This window comes from Phoxinus phoxinus, assembly GCF_949152265.1.
Source record: "Phoxinus phoxinus genome assembly, chromosome: 8".
In the NCBI taxonomy this organism is placed as follows: Eukaryota; Metazoa; Chordata; class Actinopteri; order Cypriniformes; family Leuciscidae; genus Phoxinus; species Phoxinus phoxinus.
In genome coordinates this window covers 9,029,266-9,052,381 of record NC_136883.1, presented here as the reverse complement: position 1 = coordinate 9,052,381, position 23,116 = coordinate 9,029,266, and the positions used below count along the sequence as shown (strand labels likewise).

The following is a 23,116-nucleotide window of genomic DNA, read 5'->3' as shown; positions in this document are numbered from 1 at the left end:
TTGGTCAAAAACTGCTAGCGAGTCATTGAGTTTATAAATCTTTATGATTGATTAGTTTATTTGTGGAATACACTATATTGCCCTATGTTGGCAATATAGTGTATTCCACAAATACACTATATTGCCCTATATTACACTATGTTGGGACACCCCTCCAAATCATTGAATTCAGGTGTTACAATCACTTCCATGGCCATAGTTGTAAAAAGTCAAGCACACAGGCATGCAGACTGCTTCTACAAACATCGTGAAAGAATGGGTCGCTCTCAGGAGCTCAGTGAATTCAAGCGTGGTACCGGGATAGTTTGCCAATTGTGCAATAATTGTCCATTTGTGTAATTTCCTCACTACTTAACATTCCACGCTCAACTGTTAGTGGTATTAAAACAATGTGGAAGCAATTGGGAACAACAGAAACTCAGCTACGAAGTGGTAGGCCACGTAAAATCACAGAGCGGGGTCAGCGCATGCGGAGACTTTCTGCAGTCAATAGCTACAGACCTCCAAACCTTGGGTGGCCTTCAGATTAGCTCAAGAACAGTGCGTAGAGAGCTTCATGGAATGGGTTTCCATGGCCGAGCAGCTGCATCCAAGCCTTACATCACCAAGTGCAATGCAAAGAGTCGGATGCAGTGGTGTAAAGCACGACGCCACTGGACTCTAGAGCAGTGGAGATGTGTTCTCTGGAGTGACGAATCACTCTGGTTTGGTGGAGGGGGGATTATGGCATGGGGTTGTTTTTCAGGGGTTGGGCTTGACCCCTTAGTTCCAGTGTAAGGAACTCTTAAAGCCTCAGCATACCAAGACATTTTGGACAATTTCATGCTCCCAACTTTGTGCGAACAGTTTGGGGATGGCCTCTTCTTGTTCCAACATGACTGCGCACCAGTGCAAAAAGCAAGGTCCATAAAGACATGGATGAGCGAGTTTGGTGTGGAGGAAGTTGCCTGACCTGCACAGAGTCCTGACCTCAACCCGATAGAACACCTTTGGGATGAATTAGAGCGGAGACTGCGAGCCAGGCCTTCTCGTCCAACATCAGTGTCTGACCTCACAAATGTGCTTCTAGAAGAATGGTCAAAATTTTCCAAAACCTTATGGAAAGCCTTCCCAGAAGAGTTTAAGCTGTTATGGCTGCAAAGGGTGGGCCAACTGCATATTAAACACTACAGATTAAGAATGGGATGTCATTAAAGTTCATGTGCATGTAAAGGCATACGTTCCAAAACTTTTGGCAATATAGTGTATGTTGATGTTCAAAAATCTATTTGGTGGAACTGAACACATGATGACAATAATTCGATTTTTGTAAAAAAAAAAAAAAAAGTATTTGATTTTTATAACTGAAAAAGAACCAGTTTAGTCCCTAATAGCGGCTATTATGTATTGTGGTGTAACAAACAGAGTTTTGAAATGCTGCTTACAATATACATGAAGTCTAGTATCTCATCTCTTCAGGTGTCTGGTGTATAAAGACCCTCTCTACCTCTGTATTTATGCGTTTTCTTTTGAGCTGAAAGGCATTTCATTAGCATTTAAAGCACATTTTGATTCTGATAGAGTGGAATGTTTATCTCAAATGTAAAGGAGGACACATCTGAAGAGAAAAATCGCCTCATAACATCATCCTTCAGAAGTCGTGTTCAAAGAGAAATTCCTGCAGTAAGAGTCTGTGAGTGTGAGTGGGGGTTTATTTTGGAACAAAGAGCTGATATGAAAAAAACAGACAGATTAAATTTACTGTGTTGATGATCAAAGGATCTGCTCTTTGAGCACTGCCAGAGAACACCTTGACAAAATGCCAAGAGCCGACAAGCATGAAAACAAAACCCTTAAATCACTGTTTATTTATTTTTTTACTTTGCTTTATGAATGTGGTCCTTTATTGTGACACCTAAGGCACTTTCAAGTTTAGAAATGCTAGATTTTGGAAATAAAGACAACTAAAGGGACCATTTTCATCACTTAAAACAACTTATAAAAACAACTGTTTATCCACAACTACAACTACAACAACTGTTATAAAAAGTTAGGCATTAAAATGTTAATTTCCTGCTAAAAATAAATCATTTAGATATTCCTTTTTCTTACTTTCTGGCAATTAGAATGAAATGGCCGTTATTAGTGTAGCCTTAAGAGTTCTACATGTAAATTACATCTATTTTGATTGGCTAACCTCTTTGTGTGTGAAATGACAACGCCCTCACCAAGTTGCTGAATAGCCATTCTATGTTAATGTGGACGATCCTATGTAAATGATCTCATGGTTGTGATTTGTAATTTTTGAACACAAGGTGACGCTTAATCAAAAGTTCTGAGTACTTTTTTATGCTCAAACAGCAACATTACAGACTAACTAAAGTTAAAAAAGTGAAAAAGCATGATAGGACCCCTTTAAAGTAAATATCAAAGACGTCCATAAAAACTTGAACTTATCACAGTCAAATCTTAATTAACCGACAGGAGCTTTTACACAGACACACATTTGAGTAACGCACAGACCACACAATATACAGCTCTGATGGAAGACAAGAGACTGAATCTGAAACCTTCACATTTCTCAATCTCTGTAAATTAACGAAACAACACATGAAAACACAGCACACGCGAGACATACTTGTGTGCAGCACAGAGCGGTTGTTTCGCATTGCATGACGTGAAAGTCAACTAGTTACCCAGTCCGGTTCACACAGGAGGGGTTTGTAGAGAATGCTTTTGTGAGTATGAGTTCAGTGAGCTTTGGTCATGGTCATGAGCTTTGGGTCATGACCGAAAGGACAAGATCCCGGATACAGGCGGCCGAAATGAGCTTTCTCCGCAGGGTGGCTGGGCGATCCCTTAGAGATAGGGTGAGGAGCTCGGTCACTCGGGAGGAGCTCAGAGTAGAGCCGTTGCTCCTCCACATCGAGAGGGGTCAGCTGAGGTGGCTCGGGCATCTGTTCCGGATTCCTCCTGGACGCCTTCCCGGGAAGGTGTTCCGGGCACGTCCCACCGGGAGGAGACCCCGGGGAAGACCTAGGACACGCTGGAGAGACTATGTCTCTCGGCTGGCCTGGGAACGCCTCGGTGTCCCCCCGGAAGAGCTAGAGGAAGTGGCTAGGGAAAGGGAAGTCTGGGCATCTCTGCTTAGACTGCTGCCCCCGCGACCCGGCCCCGGATAAGCGGAAGAAGATGGATGGATGGAGTTCAGTGACAGAATCCGGTTGTCACTCCTGTAAATAACTAAACTGTGCATGAATGCAACCATAAGGAGAAGACTCAAATACAATACTCACAACCATATTCTATTGCTGTCTGAACATGATATCTGTAAAAAAATGTATTTCAGTGTATTACTATTAGGAGGAGCACAGAAAATCCTGTTTTCCATGCGTAATCAATTTAGTTCCTCTATTAAGGTCTCATCAGTTCAGACTGGGAAAGAACAGAACAAACTCTTTGAATGTTGACCTCAGACAGCTGGTGTGCACCTGAGCCTGAGGCACTCACCATATCCCTACACATACACACACACACGTCCACATCTAGACTGGAGTTTAAAACAGGCTACACAGTGAGACAGGTTGAGGGAGACAGTGTGTGTACCTGATTTATTCTCAGACTGGAGCTCTGCCTGCCTGTTTGACTCCATATTGGCTGTGATGGTCACACAAACACACACACACACACACACACGAGATGATGAGATGAAAATGACACAAAAAAAGCAAAATATGCACACAAACACAAAAAGGCTGGATGAAAACACACACATAAACTAAATATAATAAAGTAACAAATAATGAACTATAATATATGAGAAAGAACAAACATCACCGCAATCACACATAGCACCTCTCCACACACTAACAGGCGGACACACACGTCCTGCAGTCTAGAACATATTGGTAACATTTTAAAATAAGCCCCCATCAGTTAATGCATTAAAGGGTTAGTTCCACCTAAAATGAAAATTAAGTCATCATTTACTCGGCCTGGTGTTGTTCTAATGCAGTATTTCCTTCTTTCTTTTTCGAGTCACAAATGGAGAATAAAAAATATAAAAATAAATCCCACTTGTGCTTGTCCATATAAATGGCAGTTAATAGGAACCAGCATCATGTAAAAAAAAAAAGAAGTGCAAAAGTATTACAGAATGGTCCCATTCGATACGTGTGGTATAATCCAGGTGTTCTGGGGGTGAATGATAGGCTTTGATGAAAAACAAACTTAAATTGAATGTATTATTTAACAAAAATCCTGATTTTGGCGGTTGGTTTCCTGTGCATGATATATATTATGCGTCACATGATACCATTCTGTGATAATTTTGCATCTTTTTCCCCCCTCCCATTATATGGACAACTGCGAGTGGACATTAAAAATAAATAAATAAATAAATAATAAAATTAAACTTTCGTGGACCGAAAAAGAAAGAAGGGCATACAGGGTGAGTAAATTATGATTATGATTTTTTATTTTACAGTGAACTATTCCTCGAACTTACATTAACTAACAATGGGCAATATATTTGTTACTGTATTTAGTAATCTTTGTTAACATTAGTTAATAAAAATACAACTGTTCATTGTTAGGTCATGTTAGTTCAGGTCCATTAAAAAAAAAATAACAGACAACTTTATTAAAATCAAATGTATTAGTAAATGTTAAAATGAACATGAGCTAAGATAAATAAATGCTTTAGAAGTAGTTTTCATTATTAGTTCATGTTAACTAATGTTTACAAATGGAAACTTCTTGTAAAATGTTACCAATAAATTATTCACTGGATTTTCATGTGCCGATTTATAAAAAACTGGAACTGCATCAGTCACATCTCGTTTCCTGTTTGTGTGTGGAGGAAGTTCCTCTGAGCTCTTACTCACAGCTCTCTGGCTGTGCTGTTTCCACGGTGACGTTACCGTGGTTACCAGCCTCAGTCTGAGGTGTAGTTTGGTGGACGGTCAGGGTAGGGGGATCAGAATCTGTGACCTTTACAACCTCTGACCCCTCGGACCCTGCTGCCTTGAGAGCAGCTGACAAGGGAGGAAATCTCATTATCAACTGGAGGACCCAGAGATAATTTAAAAAATAATAACACATGGAACCAAAAACAGTGCATGTCTGAACATAAAAAATTTAAAACTAACATAAAAATAATATTAAAAAATGCTACTAAATTTCTGACAAAAGCTGTATGTAAAGTACTTATTGTGGACTTTTCTTACAGATGTGATGGGACACCACATCACCAAACACCTCTGGCAGGGGCAGAAAACTCACCTGGAGGGATTTCAGGTGGCCGCTTGGGTTTGACGATGAGTTTGGCTCCGCCCCCAAACACGGCAGCCCACATGCGGTTGTTGAGGGGGTGAGCGGCCAGCCGGAAGAGCTCGTTTCCAGAGTGTGTGCCGAGACCATGAATCAGCAGACTGAGATACACAGCCACCACAGCCTCACATAACATGACGTTCAGGTGCACGTGATCATCACCCTGAGCACACGCCAACAGACTGATCAGAGACGACACACCTGGGAGAGAGAAAACATACACACTGAGTGTCTATTCACCCATGCGTCTATATATATCCTGCATCTATCCGTCCATCCATCTGTTCAAACTATTTATTTTCCATTCAATCTCTCATCCATCCATCCATCAATTCATTCATCCATCCATCCATCCGTACCCCCACTCTCTCCTCCATCTATCTGTTCATCCATCCATTAATCCTTCTGTAGCAATGTTTAAAGTTCAGGGAAGGAGGAGGTGGGAACCGGCGAACGTTCAACATAACTTTAATTCCAAAATAAACAAATAACAAAACGAAAGTAAAGCGGCAGCCCCTCATGGACGACTGCCGCACAAACATAAACATAAACAAAACACAATGTAAAGTCCAGGCCTGGTCCACTCATCCAATCCATCCATCCATTATCTATCTATTCATTTTCTCCTCCATCCTTAAGTTCATCCATCTATTCATCGATCCATCTCTATATCAATCTGTCCATCCATACAATCTCTCCACCATCTATCTGACCATTCATCCATCCATGTTTTTTCCAACCATTCTCTTCTACATATACACACACACACATATATATATGTCATGATTCTGCCCTCGTGTCCTTGATTTTCTCTAGTCTTGAGGCAGGATCATGACAGACCCATGTTTTGTGTGCAAGCACATGGCCTGTTTGGGCCATGTGCTTGTGTTGTCTCGTTACGTAACCCCACCCCCTTGTTATCCTCGTCTTGTGATTATTGTCTAGTCAGTTTCACCTGTCTTCGTCATTAGTGTTCCCTATATTATCCCCATGTGTTTGCTGTCCTGTGCTGGTTCATTATTTGATGTTATGAGACCTTGTGAGTATTCTGTCAAACGTATTGTCTGGTGAGAGTTCTGATTCTATGTTTGTTTGTTGTTCTGTAATCTGTCAAGTCCTAGTCAAGTTTAGTCACCCTTGTCCAGTCTATGTTTTGCCCCCTCGTGGGTTTTGTTTTTCCCCGTTTTTTGTCATCAATAAACCTTGTGTTCTGCAAGCTGTCTGCAATTGGGTTCATCCTGAAAATCGTAACAATATATCCATCTATCATCCATTCATTCATCAATTTGTCCCTCCATCTGTCTGTCTATCTGCTTACCAATCTAATATCTTCATCTGACCATTCATTTATCCATCATGTATCTGATTTTTTCCAATTTTCCAATTTTTCCATCTAAACACTTATCTATTATTATAGTTTAACATCCATAATGTGAAATATGATATTCAGTGGTTAAAAATATCCAATCCTATAATAAAAAAAACATTTTGGTTTAATCAAAAGGTGGGCATTGTCTATCAACATAGAATCAGATCTGGATAAGAGTCTGCATTGTGCCAATATTATTGGTTGATATAATTTTTTACCACCAGTCTGAACACCAGGGACTTTATTAAGAAAGTAAATAGGATACGTATCTTTACAGATGTTACTTTCCTCTCCACATAGAATGACTCATCACTAGATAAGGATTCTATTTCTCCATATGAGATCTGATGTTTGTTACCTGGCCACTGTGCAGGGGCAGAGGTGGGTGTTGCATGTTCCTCGATGCTCTCGGTGCGAAGTCTACGCCTGTCGCTCAGTAACAGCCCCTGATACACCATCCCAGTATACTGATTGGCCTCCGCCTGGCTGCTGTATACACACACATCAGCAGAAGGGCATGAGTCAGTAACAGTGTGTGTAAGAGTTAACAGAACGGAACGCTGTTTATAGCAGTCAGACAATCAAAGCTGGTACACCATCTTCACAAGCGTTTTAAGGTGAATAACCAGCGAGTTTATCAGTAGTGTGTTTGTACCTGTAGCTGTGGCTATCACACAGTGATTGGTAGATACAAGCCGATAGAGAAGCAGCGAGAGTGTGTAAAGCATTCACCTGAAATACACATGCACATATTAGTAGAAGCACACAGCGATTACGTCTACATTTATCCGGATACATTTGAAAAATGCGTTTTAGTTTCAAAACGCTCTCAGTTTACACTAGCATTTTTCCAAAAGTAGCTTGTCCACACTGAAACATCGGAAAACGTTTAAATCATCTTACGGTGCATGCGTAAAACAAAATAAAAGCTTGCTGAGATGATACAGAGACCATACATAATACGTTTCTCACGCTATTCAATATCCCAGAAGCCTATTTACTTGTGCGTCCTAGTAACTCAACTGGTTTAAAAAGCAAATGGCCTGTTTTTCCGCAGGACAGCAATTGCGAGGAAATTTTCCGTCGGAATTATTTGTGCCATTGCTAAATTGCTATTGTTCACTTGATTGAATGATTGAAACTTATACTAGTTAGGCTAGTTGTTTTTTCTGTGGTATATATGTTTTAAACCATTGCTTGTGTAATTGTTCTTTAGGCTGCTGATTTTGTTCATGGTATTCAGCTGCAAATATCTAAATGTTTATTTTTGTCTTTACCTTATTGGAATCAAAACTGAAAATCAATAAGAATTGGAATCAATAAGCAGAATCGCAAAAATTCAAGCAATACCCAATCTTACATAGCAGGCGCATGCTGGTATATCCATAGATATCTATGGTTACAATATGCATCACAAAAACATGCCTCATAGTTGTCAAAAACGGCATTTTCAAATTGTATCCACTTGAGAGAGCGTCTTTAAAAAGATGTTTTTGCAGGATATAAGAGTGGACGGAAGGTCAAAATATATATTTTTTTATTCATGTAAGTCTTCATACAGTTTCTAATCTGTGTGTTTTTGTGCGTCTCACCCGGTCGTCCAGTATATCTGGGTGTGGCGGAGCCTCCATCTGGACAACGGTGTAGAGGATGTCATGTATGTGGTTTCCGAGATGCAGGACTGGGTTGGCGATGACGGTTTTGGTGGGGGCGATGCTGGCCGACAGCAGGGGCAGAGTGGTGGGGAGGGGGAGCGGTGACTGAAGCTGCTTCACTGTCATTTCCTGAAGATACACAACCAGCCAGTTATATGGGAACACACTCAATCAAACCAACCAGTTGCATTAGAGCATCAATCAATCAACATGTTGAGAATGCAAGGACACACTTGTTGTGATTCCTGCAGCAGGAAGAGCAGTTCCATTCTGACAGACGTCACTCCTCCACCCTTGGCCCCATGCAGACTGCAGTAACTGAGGAAGACTCTGAGCAGAGCCTGATTCTTCCTCAGCCAGGCTTTCCTCCGCTCTGCATGCAGCTGCTTGGCTTGCAGACGCCGTCGCTCCATCTGGTGACGTTCATATGCGCCAGCTTCCCCGCGGATTAGTGAGTCTTCCAGGTCAAGAGATCCATCTCCACCCCATTTCTCCAGCTGACCTCCAGACGCTTTCCCCTCAACCTGACATATTAGAATATCGAAAACAAACAAGACCAATCTATTGAATACATTTAATAAAATCTTGCTGGAAATATACAATTAATCAACATCAAGGATTTTGATGTACTTCTAATCAATTCAGTTTCATAAAGACTGTCAATGCATTTGCTTCATGCTCATCTGAATATTTTAATATCCTTTTGAAGTTTACCTTCAGAAGTTCATTTTAACCTCATGATTCAGTTGTTTTGAACTGCTTGTTTCAAAGAATCACTCACAGTATGATTCATCATTTGGGTTATCAATGCAAAGACCTCTTACTTTGGTATTTTATATTCTTTAAAATGTAAAGATGTATGCATTTAAACATTGCTAATTTTTACAATAAATTGTTACTTTACACATATATCAATTAATAAATTAGTATTCCTTGTGTTCATTTACTGAAAATAAATGAAGGTTGAAATGATTATATTTTGTATTAAAAAAAAAAGACAATAAAAAAACCCCCTGATGAAACGGAAGTAGCGACTTATCTTTTCGTCCATATTGTGAATAACATCCAAGTGTGATAGATTATCAGAAATATATTTTTTTTAACATGGTGACATGGTATGCATCAGTTGTTGATTGGATTTTGATATGTAGGTGTTGCAACCAAAGGTGATGGCAGATGAACGCAAGCTTTTAGGGGAGGGGTTTAAATGGACTAAGTTATTAGTGAAATCCTGAATACATCACCATTTTTGAAGGAAAGTCTAGTTATGACATTTTGATTAAACATTAGTCACATAAAAAAAAGTGTGGATGGATAAATTGTTCACAGTAAGATCTATAACATGCATTTAGAAAAAAAGAAGATACATTTGAATTTCAAGCCAACTTTAAAAATGAATATATACTGTACTGTACACTGAATACTGTCAAAGAGCTGAATAGTATTGAGACCACTCTCACGTTCACCACATGCATTGGATTTTGTGAAGTGAAGAACCATTGTATTCAATTATCAGGTTCAGAGACAATCTCAATATTGCTCAATCTCAATGTTGTTCAGCTTTATCAATCAAAATCCCAGTAAAGGGTTCAATCTGAGATTAAACTCTTGCAAAGAGATGATGAGCACAAACCTTATAGTTGCAGATGTGGTGCACAGCCTCGATCTCTTTCTCAAGCCAGTTGTAGAGCTGAAATCGCAGTTTGCCACCATCCACCTCGTATCCTGTCGCCAGTGTCCGCAGCTCTGTCATGAGAATCTTCAAACAGGCTCGGAACTTGAGCTGTTCGGCGATCACGTCCACCTCCGACTCAGCCTTCGAGTCTTCACGCTGCAGGGCTGCTGATTTGGATGGCTTTTTGACCTCTTCATCCTCAACTTCAGTTTTTTTCATGGTCAACCCACCATCTTCATCCTCATCTTCCTCTTTATTATCTTCCCAGTCCAACAGTAGACTCTCATCCTCCATTTTAACCGTTGGTTGACTCCAGTCCAGCCCGGAGTCGGCTCCCCAGGCCTGGCTGGGGATGGCAGGAGCTCCCCAGTCAAGTTCTAAAGCCTTTGCTCCATTCTCCTGTGGTTGGGCAGCACTGATGTTGGCCACAGATGAGCCCTTACTCAGAGAAGATGCTTTCTTAGTGACTTTGGGGATTTTGGATAAGACCTCAAGGGCCAGGAGTGGGCAGCCCACCTTAAAGTGAGCATTAGCGGTGGTGAAGAAGAGCTTTCGCTCTATCAGATTGATTTCGTCTGCACTGTTGCGTTCTGATGTTAGACCAACTGCAGTCACTAACCCCTCAGGTTTGGCGAAGTGCCGGCGAACGATCAGAGGGTGTGCGCGCAAGTAGTTATAGAAACTAAAGACGACAGGATTGCACGATTTCACCAGCACATCTGAAAGAAAGAGAAATGGTTCTGTCTCAAACAGTGATTTGCCACAATTTTTTAGTGTGCTGCTGACAGTTTAACAGTTGAAGCACAGCATGTTAAACCTGGGTCACTCCATCTTTAAAATGTATCCCCCTTTAAAGCACTGCCTTTGACTAGTTGACCTTCCTACACCATCCCAAATCCGTTATTGAAACATACAGTAAACAGTGCACAGTTAGACTAATATAGAGGAAGTGTTGTTTGCTGTGATTATTACTCTCCATATTTTAAGTACTTATTGGTAGCTATCATATTGTTTTATTAACTCTATGAAGCATACTGTGTCATATTTGAAATGCAGATGTTTAAGGCCTCTAAATTATCAACATGATCAAAACTTCCACATGCTTTCTGTCATCTGATGGACAATTGATACTTTTTTTGGGCAATTAAAAGGCTTTTTACATAGTAAACATGTCTTTTTTGTTAAGAAATCTTTGATTTGTAAGAAGTAAACATAAGAATGAATTGTATAAATACATCACCTGTAAAAATAATGTTAAAATGAGAGTATCAAATATGATACAACAGGCTTTTGAGGAATTTTTATTTGTACATTATTTGTTCAATCATCATTGTATTGCATTATATGTTTTTTTACCCCACAATAAATACTACATAGCTTTGATCATAAAACTATAGAGTTTAGATATAGTGTGACAACTGATTTATATGCATTTTATATAAAAAGTCCACTGTACTGTTATAAAGATCTGATTGATTTACATTCATATCTATCAGAATTTCATTGTATTTTTTTGCATATTTATGCTTAGTTTGGTGTTTTTTTCCTCGAGTATGAGCTCCATATTCTCCTGTATTACACTATATGAGCCATAAATTATGTATCAAACACAGTACTGAACAAAAAACAAATATCCAAACCTTTTCTCTTTATTTGTTTTGTCAAAAACTGTTAGATTTTTCAGACCATTATTTCATAAGTCAGGCTTTACAGGGACTCACCAGGGTTCTCATTATCCTCTTTAGAAATTTGTTCCAGCAGTGTGTCCAGGGCTCTGGTGTAGTCCTTCATGATCCAGTACGCAATGCTCCTCAGGAACGGGTCAGGGTGCAGTTTGGTACAGGAGAACCCGCTTCCATCTCTGTTGCAGCCGAGAACCTTCTCGTACAGGATACCCTGACAGGTGGAGGAACTCTCGTAATCGGCCTCGTAAAGACGAGAAACAACCATCGCAAGCTGGATGTCCTCCATTTTCTCCAGACAAACCTACCAGAGAGACAGATCAACTTGTCAATAAAATGTCTCAATCATGTTTCATGTAAAAATCAAAAGATTGGTGAAAGACAATGGTTACTTGGTTCCCACTTTATGTAAAGTGTCTTTAACTAGTACTATGTACTAACATTCCAATTAATCATTTGATACAACACACTTATTGCATACATGCATGCTTTCTTTCCCATTGCACTTATATTTTAAAATACAGCTGTTACATCTGTAATTTCAGTAATTACATCTATATATTACATTTTGACCTTTTTCTTACACCCTGACCCCCCTTAAACCCAACCATACCACCAAACCCATCCCTAACTTTACCCATCTCCAACCTCAATAGCAGCAAAAGGCTTTTGCAATATAAGTACAGTGCACCAAACACATATTTATTCATTAGTACATAGTAGTTAAAGACACCTAATATAAAGTGTGATCATTGTGACACTTCATTCACATCGTTTCTGTATTTAATCATAATTAAGCATATTAAGCATAAGACCTAAAATTCTCACTGTAATGTAAAAAAAGACTCAAAATAATTACATATTATTTAAAAGGGTAAACCATTTATACACCATTGTCAAAAAAAACCATGCTGATTAAAAAATGTCATTGCCATTTGATATTGAACATAATGAACATCTAAGGAGAATCGCAATAAAATAAAAATAAAAATAACAACAATTTCTTTAAAACTCAAATGTAAAATGTCCAGAGACATTACAATGTAGGAATTTTATAGGTAAACGTGCTTAACTGTCATGAAAATAATTACTTGTTTTCCCATTTTAAAAATGGTAACAAAATATGACACAGCCATATTGACTTAGAAACATTATTGATTTTACAGAACACTTTTCATTAACCTGTTCAAAATATAAATATATTATAGATAGACTAAAAACAAGCAAAAGCTCATTTATATTCCTAATATAACTCCACATGGCCCATTTCTACAACCTATCCAATATTTCATGAGTGGTGCTATCATTGTTTTGACTGTTTGCTGTCAGACATCCAGCCCAAGGTAAACTAAAGTTGTCATGTGTCCATCAAGGGAGTTTATCAGTGATGTTTAGACTAAACCAAACCACTCAGGGCTGTTATATCACACTCCACTCTTCACAGACGACCACACACTCTATGATGTCACAAAACCAAAACAGCAGACTCCAACACGATCTCTATATTCTCCTAGGAGTGCATTTCGGCGCGATTCAAATAGGATGGTGCAGACCTCAATGGCGTCTTTCAGCGAGCCAGCGAGCAGGAAAAACGCAGCCGACTGCTCAAAGCGCTGTTTTCCCAGGAGAGAAAATGCATTTTTTAAAGCTGCCTTCCTCCAGCGGTCCTCCCTGAAGTTATGGCTGAAAAACTGGGTCATCTTCTCATCGTGTTGAGACCTACACAGAAATCAATATATAAATAAACAAGCGGAAATTTCACAGCTGCATGAGGCTCTTTGCATCAAGAGAATAACATTGCATATGAGATGCAGCTATGTGAAAGTAACAGTGTATCTATGAGTTTAAAGTACCTGAAGAGACCCCAGAGAACGGCCTTCTTCTTCGTGGCCAGATAGAAGAGAGCTGCATCTAGCGGATCATTATTCCTCTGAAATGCTGCTTTGGCTACCTAATGCAAAGTAAAGAGGCAGAGTTTTTTTTTTTTTTAAATCATATAAACTGTAATATCACCAATGCCATATTTTAGAGATGTCAATTTACACAAATTCCCATGATTGATTGTCATTTAAATTAACGATCAATTAATCGATAGCCTTAATACTGCAATAAGCGTCTAATGCCGTGGCATATAGCCAACAGCATGACAGGGTGTGCAAATGCTGCTCAAAACGCCACGGTCCTCACCAAATGAAGGAGAAGGGTTTTTAATCTAAATAAAGGGCTAGTAGGATTGTAAAATGAGTCGATATGATTGATAATTTAATTTAATTACTTATTTAATAATCAAATATAATGACTAATACAACGTGTCATCAACGCCACCTCAGATGTGTGCTATTCAGAGTGTGTAACTCCTGTTGTGGATGCGCTAAACCCAAACTAACCCCAATGAATTCACAACTATTTAATACAATAGTGTTCTCGTTGGAATGTTATATAACATAACAGAACCTATCATAGTTATTATTAGTCGTGCATTGCTGTTTGAGGTGCGCGCGCTGAAGTGCTGAATGAACACCGGTGAACTGAAGCCCTTTGCTACCGGTTATTTAACTCAGCGAAATGCATCCTATATGAGATCAATCAGATATATACAAAATAAACATAAGATTGTAAATTATATCTGCACAAAATAATGCAGATGGACAAGTAAACTTGAACTAAGTTACGTGCTATTCAGAATGTCTAATGGACGTGCTCTTCCTGGAGCAACTAAACCCAAAGAATTAACTACGTTTAAATACAATATTGTTCTCTTTATAATGTTCTGTAATATGACAGTCCCAATCATAGTTATTATTAGGGGTGTCACGATTCTGCAAATCCTCGATTCGATTAAATTTTCGATTCTAAGGTCACAGTTCGATTCGATTCTCGGTTTTTACTTTTTTTTTTTTTAAAGCACAGGTTGCTATGCCATTTTTAGACCAAATGTCAAATTTAAAACTTTTATTAAGAACACAATGTAACAATAACTTATATCTTCAGTCAATTGGAAACTTAAGCAAAATAACCTGCGATAGTTTCTCCTTTGTAACCCCTTCTTCACAGAAGATGACATTCAAGTTCACAGCAAAACAAACAAACAAACAGTTTAACAGATAAATCTATGCGTCGCGCAGAGCCACGTCTTTAAAATTCTAACATTTTATTCTCTGAGTGTACACACACACACACATACCGGCGGCGCCATTCGCCGTCTGTCCGCGGCGCCAAACAACGGCTCAGGACCTTGTTCAAAATTAATCCTGCCGCGCCACAGAGCGCCATTTACATAGTTTTATATTTCATTTATTTTAAATTAATACATTTTATATACATTTATTTGTCTCGTGACTTCACACTGTGCTGCAATATAGGCCTACATGTTTTACATTAATTTACAGAAATCAGCTGGTTGAATGAAAATTGCTGATGTTATCGGATTCTCAGGATACATTCAGTTAACGGACGCTCTCTGAGATAAAGTGCTTCAGACTGCAGACTAAGCAACGTATTTAATTGTAGAGTAGCCTCATAATATAGACATGATCTTAATTCCATAATGTCCTTAAACATAATATTGCAGGTCATAAACTGAGAAAGTGCGCGCATCCGGTGTGCGATACCTCGAGTTGTCATAGACGCGACGCGGCGCTTCTCGTCCGGTGTGTGCGATGCCTCGAGTTGTCATAGACGCGACGCGGCGCTTCTCGTCCGGTGTGTGCGATGCCTCGAGTTGTCATAGACGCGACGCGGCGCTTCTCGTCCGGTGTGTGCGATGCCTCGAGTTGTCATAGACGCGACGCGGCGCTTCTCGTCCGGTGTGTGCGATACCTCGAGTTGTCATAGACGCGACGCGGCGCTTCTCGTCCGGTGTGTGCGATGCCTCGAGTTGTCATAGACGCGACGCGGCGCTTCTCGTCCGGTGTGTGCGATGCCTCGAGTTGTCATAGACGCGACGCGGCGCTTCTCGTCCGGTGTGTGCGATGCCTCGAGTTGTCATAGACGCGGCGCTTCTCGTCGGGTGTGTGCGGCGCCCAGAGGAGGTTGACTCGCAGCATTTCAACACGCGTGTTTTTTTCCGCTTGACAAGCCGACCGAACGTGACATGGGGGCGTGGCAACTGGCAGCATCGTCGATTCCATTTTTTAATTCGATGATCGAGATTGTGACTTACTTTCGATCGATTTCGATTTAAAATCGAAATCGTGACACCCTTAGTTATTATTAGTCGTGTCGTGTGTGCATTGCTGTTTGAACTGCCGGCACGCTTTACTACCACGTTATTTCCTAACCAAATGCATCCTATTTGAGATAAATCATATACAGTATACATAAGCCTACACACAATAAACACAATATTGCAACATACCTTTGCACAACTCAAAAGGCTGCGAATGCACACGCAATTAGTCATGAATGTGTAAATCTAGCCTTAAAGTAAAATGCCCCCAAACATAACTCGGTTCGCTCGCTACATTTTTCCTCGTGTCTGTGTCTGCTATTTCGCTGTTGAGCAGCACGCATGCACATGATATTGCTAATCGTCATTTATTACGATCGTAATAAAAGCATCATAGGCATGGAAATTAAATTAACTGCAAAAATTCAACTAAAATGTATTTGATTAACTGAATTGCAGTGAAATTTTATTGGACTGACTTAAAGCTAATTGACATAAAATTAATTATTTGAATGAATTGCACTGTTATCAACTAAACAGAATTTAACTCAATTAAAGAGAACTGAAATTTCAAAAGAACAAAATAAAATTAACTAACTAAAGTGAATTAAAATAATTTGAAATTAGATTAACTGAACTGAAATTTCAATTGAACTAAAATGACTTGAACTGAAGTAAAAATGCATTCAATTCCACTATCAGCGGAAATGAATTTAGCTGAATTATAGAGAATAGAAATTTCAAAAGAACTGAAATTAGATTACCGGTAACTAAATTGCAGTGAAGTAGAATCAAATTAAAATGAACTGAAATTTTAATTCATTTTAAAAAACTGAACAGACATTGAAATGATTAGAAATTGAATCAAATTTTAACTGAATTTAAGTGAAATTAGCTGAACTGAATGCAAGCAAAATTTATATTGAAATAAAACAGAATGCAATTTAATGGAGATACATTTTTTTTAATTATTGTGGTAATGCAGTTCTCCTGTAAAACATGCTACTGAATCATCCTTTCTTGTTTCTGGAACAACATTTCTATCAGCCAATAATAGTCCTATAACTTTATGTACACTACTAATCATACAAATCTCAGATGTCTCCCTTATCTGGCATATCCATTTCATGTCTAACAAGCTGATGAGTTCTGATAAGAATGACAATCACGTGTGCTTGATTTTGAAGACATCCAAAATGTGTACAGCTGGGAGACCTTCAGGAACAGGATCAAGAACTAGAAATGTTGATCCAGAAACATCTTTTGTGTAAAAATGTTGTGTACGCGGCGCGCAAGTGTGTTTGTGTGGTCTCACCTTCTCCACCATCCGCCTCAGCGTGTTAATGTTTCTGACCCACCATCCGACGCCCACCGCCCTGAGCTCAGACCACTGTGGATCTCCTCTCTGCATGGCAGGAATCATGTTCAACATCTCCTCCTCAGCTTCGGAGTGGAACGCCCACGCAAAGTGACAAGTGGACACTCCTGGACACACAAACACATTATAAAAAGCCTATTCACCCCAAAACAAAACAAATAATATACATCAGGCTCCTTTACAACATGTGAATGCAGCACTCAGGACAAGCAACCAAGATTAAACTAATCTAAATTTATCAGCATGACTCGGAATATGAAAACTGTTCTACAATAGAAAACCACAAGTAGTAGTTTTAGGGCTGTCAAGGTAAATCTTTAACATATGAAATGAATTAAATATTATATATATAATATAATCTTTCTTTTCAACCATTTCATTCTCCACGTTCTCCTGATTTCTAAATAGTGTAATATCCTAAACCAGTGAATATCAGCCTTTTTGACTTCAATGAGCAGATTTCAATGAACAGATTGACACAGGTATTGAAATGAATTGAATCAAAACTGCACTAAATTGAGTTGGATTTTACAACATTACCACTTTTTTTGTGCATTCATGTGAATCTGCTTTGAAACAGTCTGTATTGTATGTAGCACTATATCAATGTGACTTGTCTGCCTTCGCTAGAAAAGCTTTATCGCCACCTTATCTGAGGAAACCACTTACCACTGCATGTGCAAATGGGAGTGTGATGTGTGTGTATGTTTATGTAGGTGAGTGTGTGTTACCCTGATGCAGTAGCTGTATCCTGTAGAGGGGAGGCAGGGAGTTCAGCAGACAGGTATGTAATCTCATGGCCAACAGGTAACGTAGACCACATTCATCTAGAGCTTCTCCGCCTGCAGAAACACACATTTACTAAACCATGACCCTAAGAAACATTTTTAACTTCTGATTCCTTGTCAGCAATGCGATCCCACTGCTTTGGAGGTACAATCAAACCTTCTGTTTTGAAATCGTGCCATGTGATCGTCACTCTCAGTCATATAGGTCTGTCATCAAAGAATGCTTTGTGCACACAATCCTGAGCATATTCCAGACTTTGATCTGAATCACTTTATGATGACTTTGATCACACCTGATCCAATGAAACATTTAACAGCACAAAAATCCAGCACATCAACACTCAGAGACTAGGCCTAATTAAAAATGCTTCCTCTAGGGACATTGAGGCTTGAACTTTGTAGTTCATCAGCAACCCAATTTTATGTGAATTAGAACTAAAGTATAAACACACACACACACGTGCCGTATGATTTATCCTACTGTCCCTGAACCTTTCTCCTTGCATTTTGGCTCTAGCAAGCACTGGAACACTGTGTTAAGGTTTAATACTAAAGAGACTAAATAAAAAAAGATCTGAGCTATAGGTAACATGGATAAAGCCTGATAGGTTCAATGTTGACAATAAATAATAATATCAAGGTTTTTATGAAAAAGTTTTATTATGGTTCTCTTCATGTACTTGGTAAACCCCACTGACATATTAGACAGTTAGCCAACACAAGAAGTATATCACATTCACAAGATACTCTTGTGTATTATTAGAGACAAAAGTTTTAATCTAACAGTAAGGATTGTTAGTTTATTCATTTAATATTTAAATGTATTTACTTGAACATTTGAATATGGCAATATAACATTGATCTTAAATACAGTTTCTATATTAAACTTTATGTTTTTTAATATGTGACATTTGTGGCTTATACTGCTAGTTAAAAGGAGAAAGATGCTAATTGGCTGCCAGCTGGTGTATTGGCTAGATCTTCCAGCAGAGGGTGACAACGGAACTAAGACCTTAGGACATAATGCTATGTATAAATTGTGTCTTTGATACCAGTCACCACTGTTGTGTACCTTACAATACATTATAACTTTTTAAAACTGCCAAGTAACATGAGTTTAAGTGTCACAGCACTTTTATACAACTAAAAAAGTTGAAAGATAGCAGCCAAATGGCCATATCTTTAGTTGTTTATCTGATGAATCTGCTAATCAAAGGTTATTGAAAGAAGATACGACTACCCACAAGGATTGGATTTATAATGTATGGCCGTTGATGTGCTTTGTTCACGTCATGATTGGATTCATAAAGTTGATGTGCTTTGTTCACGTCATGTTACAATTACCATAATAGAGTGCTGCAGGGATAATTTTTTCGAGGCCAGGTTTCGTTTCTCCATGTCGTAAACTCTAGGGATGAGGCTTCGAAATCGTTAATTTTTAGGGGCGTGATATTCAAATGGCGATTGTTTTCAGCCGCCACATTTATCAACGTACGATGGGATTGGCAGCATACAAATGTTTCATAAATCAATCACAGGTGAACCCTGTCGTAGGATGATTTCTGGGCTTTTTTCTATGTTAGATTGATAAATGAGGCCCACTGTGTTTATAATCAAGCTCTTGCAAACTATTAGCCTATAACTCAAAATTTAATGAAAAAAGTTTTTAAATAAAGACTGAAAGACCTGCAAGACTGACTGAAAGTAAAGCAACCCTTATAGCTTATGTTTTGCTTTTTTACGGATTCAAAATTCATAAAAGTTGTCTTCAAGGTGTGTGAAGATTATCATGATTAAAAAAAGGCAGTGCAGTTTCCCACCTCTGCTGTAGTTTTAAAAGTAAAGCTTTTAATATTTAATTTTCACAAACAAGTATATACTAAGTCAATCGTCAGTTGATTCCTTTGAAAAGTGTAAACACTACGGTTCTGTGGAACTAGCAAAACAATGGTTTGTTCGAGCATCCAGAAAAGCCCCAAAAAAGAAACACTGGATCAACCGATGACTCTGAGATGGGATTTGTTTGATTGGCCAATAAGAGATGTGGGGACTGTTTGGGAAACCTGTGGACCAGTCTTTTTTTTTTCTCAATTTAGTGACACTAGTGGTGCAGAAATGACATTCTTCAATAAACTCACCAGCGTACTGCTTATCCGTGGGTCCTGCAACTTCAGCGCTAGTGGTCGCCACAGTATCGGCAAGAGCCACAAGGAACATCTGCTCGAGGCGTGTGAGTCCTGGCAGGCTGGAGTGCATAAGATGTGAAGACAGCACCTGTGCGTGTTCAGGGCCAAAGTATGTGGGTCCGTACTGTGACAAGTTAATAACACGAGACTTCTTCTCCGTTTTCTCTGCAGCAAAGCTCACAAAATCATCGGTGGTGACAGCCGGCACCTGAAACAAATCCGCATACTGATCCTCTGACTGTTTCTGCATCTCATGTTCTGCCCCTTTTCCCACTTCCTCTCCTGCCTTATAGGACGTGTCCTGGTCTGCGGACAGCAGGGCATATAGCGGAAGCGGGGGGATGGAGTTGATTTCAGTGTAATCTCGACCACTGTCTCGGCCAGCAACGATAATGTCTTTCGCTGTGCTACCCGTCACGCTGATGGTTCGAGATAAGTGCCTCCTTGCACCGCCTTCACCAGCCTCTACATCCCGCACCACTGCAACTTCTCCAGCAATGCACTTGACTAGGTGCGCCAAGATAGCCTTGGCCCGACGTACCCTTCCAAGGTCCATAAGCTCAAGCAGCTGGGATGGATGGTATTGCGGGAGAGTGGGCGACAACGCATGGGCTGCCTCAAACAAGCCGCCATCTTGAATTACCGCTGGGGGGCGGAAAGCATCGTCGATTCCCGCACTGCCCTCGAAGACACTCTTAGATCGCGCTCTGCCCTCATTGGAAACGGATACAGTGCGACCTCCAACGGCCTCTGGGGATAAGATGCTGTTGTCCTCCCAGTCGCACGGTTTCTCATCCTGCCTCCACTGCGCGTAAACCTGCATCTCACAGTCCATGCCCACCACCAGGATGCCATCACGCACCCAGGATAGGGACACTGGCAAGGATGGGGTGCCGTCCACGGAAGAGACAACGTTTACAGATCTCAGCAGCACCCAACGAGAGCGGATTCCCTGTTTTATGCTTCCCCCTAGAGGCAGAGTGACTGCCATGCCATCCTTCACTCTTGTCTGCTCGGTGACAACCCCTGAGATACGCCCATACATAAGGATGTTGGATCCTACCCCAACAGTCAGGATGTGGGACCCGTCTTCTTTAGACAGCCAGTCCAGATGCACAAAGTGCTTGATATTGGGGCTGTCTTTGGTTACAAACAGATCCGACTTGCTATAGACAACCAAATTGCTATCGACACTAACACGCGGATCTAGGGTTTTCGCGGGTTTGCTAAAATCATCAAGGTGAATCGTCTGTTCTAGGACCCACTCCGAGCCGCCCGTCGACTCACACTCATAGATTGATACAAGCATGGAGAAGTCCTGAGACATATCACCTTCATTGCCAGGCAAAATCTGTTTGAACGACACTGCAAGTCTTCCAGTGTAAGAGCAACTGACAGCGACAGGTCGGCCCGCAACACGCACAGAGCTGTCGTTGTCATCTTCCTCTTTCAAGAGGCTCCAGTGCTCCCACCGATATGAATGTGTGTCTTCGGGGTGTGGTGCTGATAAGTCCAGGTCTACCCTACAGTGCCAGAACCTGACACGTCCATCAGAACAGGTGGTCACAATCAGGTATGGAGCCAAACAAACAGGGTAGATAGACGAGGAGCTCAAGTGGCCTTTGAAAAGAACAACAAGCACAGCAAAAATGTGAATAAAGTACAGTAAACGTAACGTTTAATTAACTTCCATAATTCAGTGCAAATGTCCATTTCCATTTTATGTTAATGGAAGTCCCCAAGTGCAATTTTGCATGGAAAGTATGTTGTTTTACAATAAATATTTTAAATGATTGATCGGAACTGAAAATTAATTAACTCTCTTGAGTTGTTTCAACACATATACATTGGATATCAAAATGTTTAGCTATAATTGCCAGGACCTAGTGATCATTAAAAAAAAAGACCTCATGATGTTAAAAGAGGAATAAGTAACTTTCCCATGTAAAATGTTGCACCCCTAAATAAATTATACTATTTATTTAATTTAAATAATGTATATTCTTACTTGCAATGAAAACATAGTGACAGAAAATATTTTATTCTACACAAGGGTACTTATTCACTTTATCCTGATAACACCCCTATTACCATATATCTCTGAATAGGACATTTATACAATGGCATCAATAAACCTCACCCAATTCTAGGGTGTAATAATGTATACATGAATATATGATCATACCAGCAGAGGGTGTTGCTCTGATAAGCTCCACCCCTGATGGCAGCTCTAGCCGCTGACTGTAGACCAGTTTAGAGCTCAGGATGAGTTTGCTGGCTGACTGCAAGTTGGCGGAAGAGGAGGACCGGGGCAGCGGACTATGGCCCGGAGTGATATCAGGAGATGAGTCAGCATTGCTCTGACTCAAAGGAACCGTCAGCTGGTTTTGGAAAACGTGATCATTTACTGGCTCTTCTGTAAGGACACATAAAAAACTGTAAAATGTCACAATAATCAACAATAACACCAATTTTCAAAACGCATGATATATAGAATGCATTTCAAATAAGAGTTAAAATTAGAAACAGGCAGATAAACAGAAAGCTATATATACAGTACAACACACAGTACAGATGTACATTATTGATGTCCAATGGGTAAATTAAGGCAAAATTTCGTTAAAAACAATTTCCATCTCTGAAAAGGAAATGAGTTATTAGAGGAAGTATGAGTTCTCCATTCATGAGACTCCCTTCACAGTTTCCCCTAATAAGCTCTCTGCTCACAGCTGTGTCATAATTTCATAAATAACCTACACCATACGCACCCACACAAGCCTGCACCGAGCGCAGATGAAGATGCCACATCTGTAATACTGAGTTCCGATTGGCATCCTTCTCGATCACCACCAGGAAGAACTTCTCTGAGAAAGGAGGGGGCTGGTACTCTAGAACAAAGATAACC

General features: G+C 39.9%; 1 protein-coding gene across 12 annotated transcripts in view; it reads right to left on the bottom strand.

Moving 5' to 3' along the window:
- dmxl2 (Dmx-like 2) overlaps nt 1-23,116 on the bottom strand; it is a 73,723-nt gene that overhangs the window by 17,565 nt on the left and 33,042 nt on the right. For 4 of the 12 annotated variants that reach the window (XM_079620322.1, XM_079620328.1, XM_079620326.1 and 1 more), the window contains 16 exons: nt 22,980-23,099; nt 22,397-22,627; nt 20,164-21,831; nt 17,969-18,079; nt 17,175-17,344; nt 13,545-13,642; nt 13,245-13,410; nt 11,731-11,995; nt 9,968-10,728; nt 8,568-8,858; nt 8,272-8,463; nt 7,335-7,411; nt 7,038-7,168; nt 5,263-5,511; nt 4,866-5,015; nt 3,586-3,636 (listed from right to left, as the gene is read on the bottom strand). In XM_079620322.1, the coding sequence (XP_079476448.1) occupies nt 3,586-3,636; nt 4,866-5,015; nt 5,263-5,511; nt 7,038-7,168; nt 7,335-7,411; nt 8,272-8,463; nt 8,568-8,858; nt 9,968-10,728; nt 11,731-11,995; nt 13,245-13,410; nt 13,545-13,642; nt 17,175-17,344; nt 17,969-18,079; nt 20,164-21,831; nt 22,397-22,627; nt 22,980-23,099 (4,731 nt within the window). Of the gene's footprint in view, nt 1-2,436; nt 3,213-3,585; nt 3,637-4,865; nt 5,016-5,262; nt 5,512-7,037; nt 7,169-7,334; nt 7,412-8,271; nt 8,464-8,567; nt 8,859-9,967; nt 10,729-11,730; nt 11,996-13,244; nt 13,411-13,544; nt 13,643-17,174; nt 17,345-17,968; nt 18,080-20,163; nt 21,832-22,396; nt 22,628-22,979; nt 23,100-23,116 lie in introns of those variants that run through there. The other 8 variants (XM_079620331.1, XM_079620323.1, XM_079620332.1 and 5 more) reach the window with 4 other exon arrangements.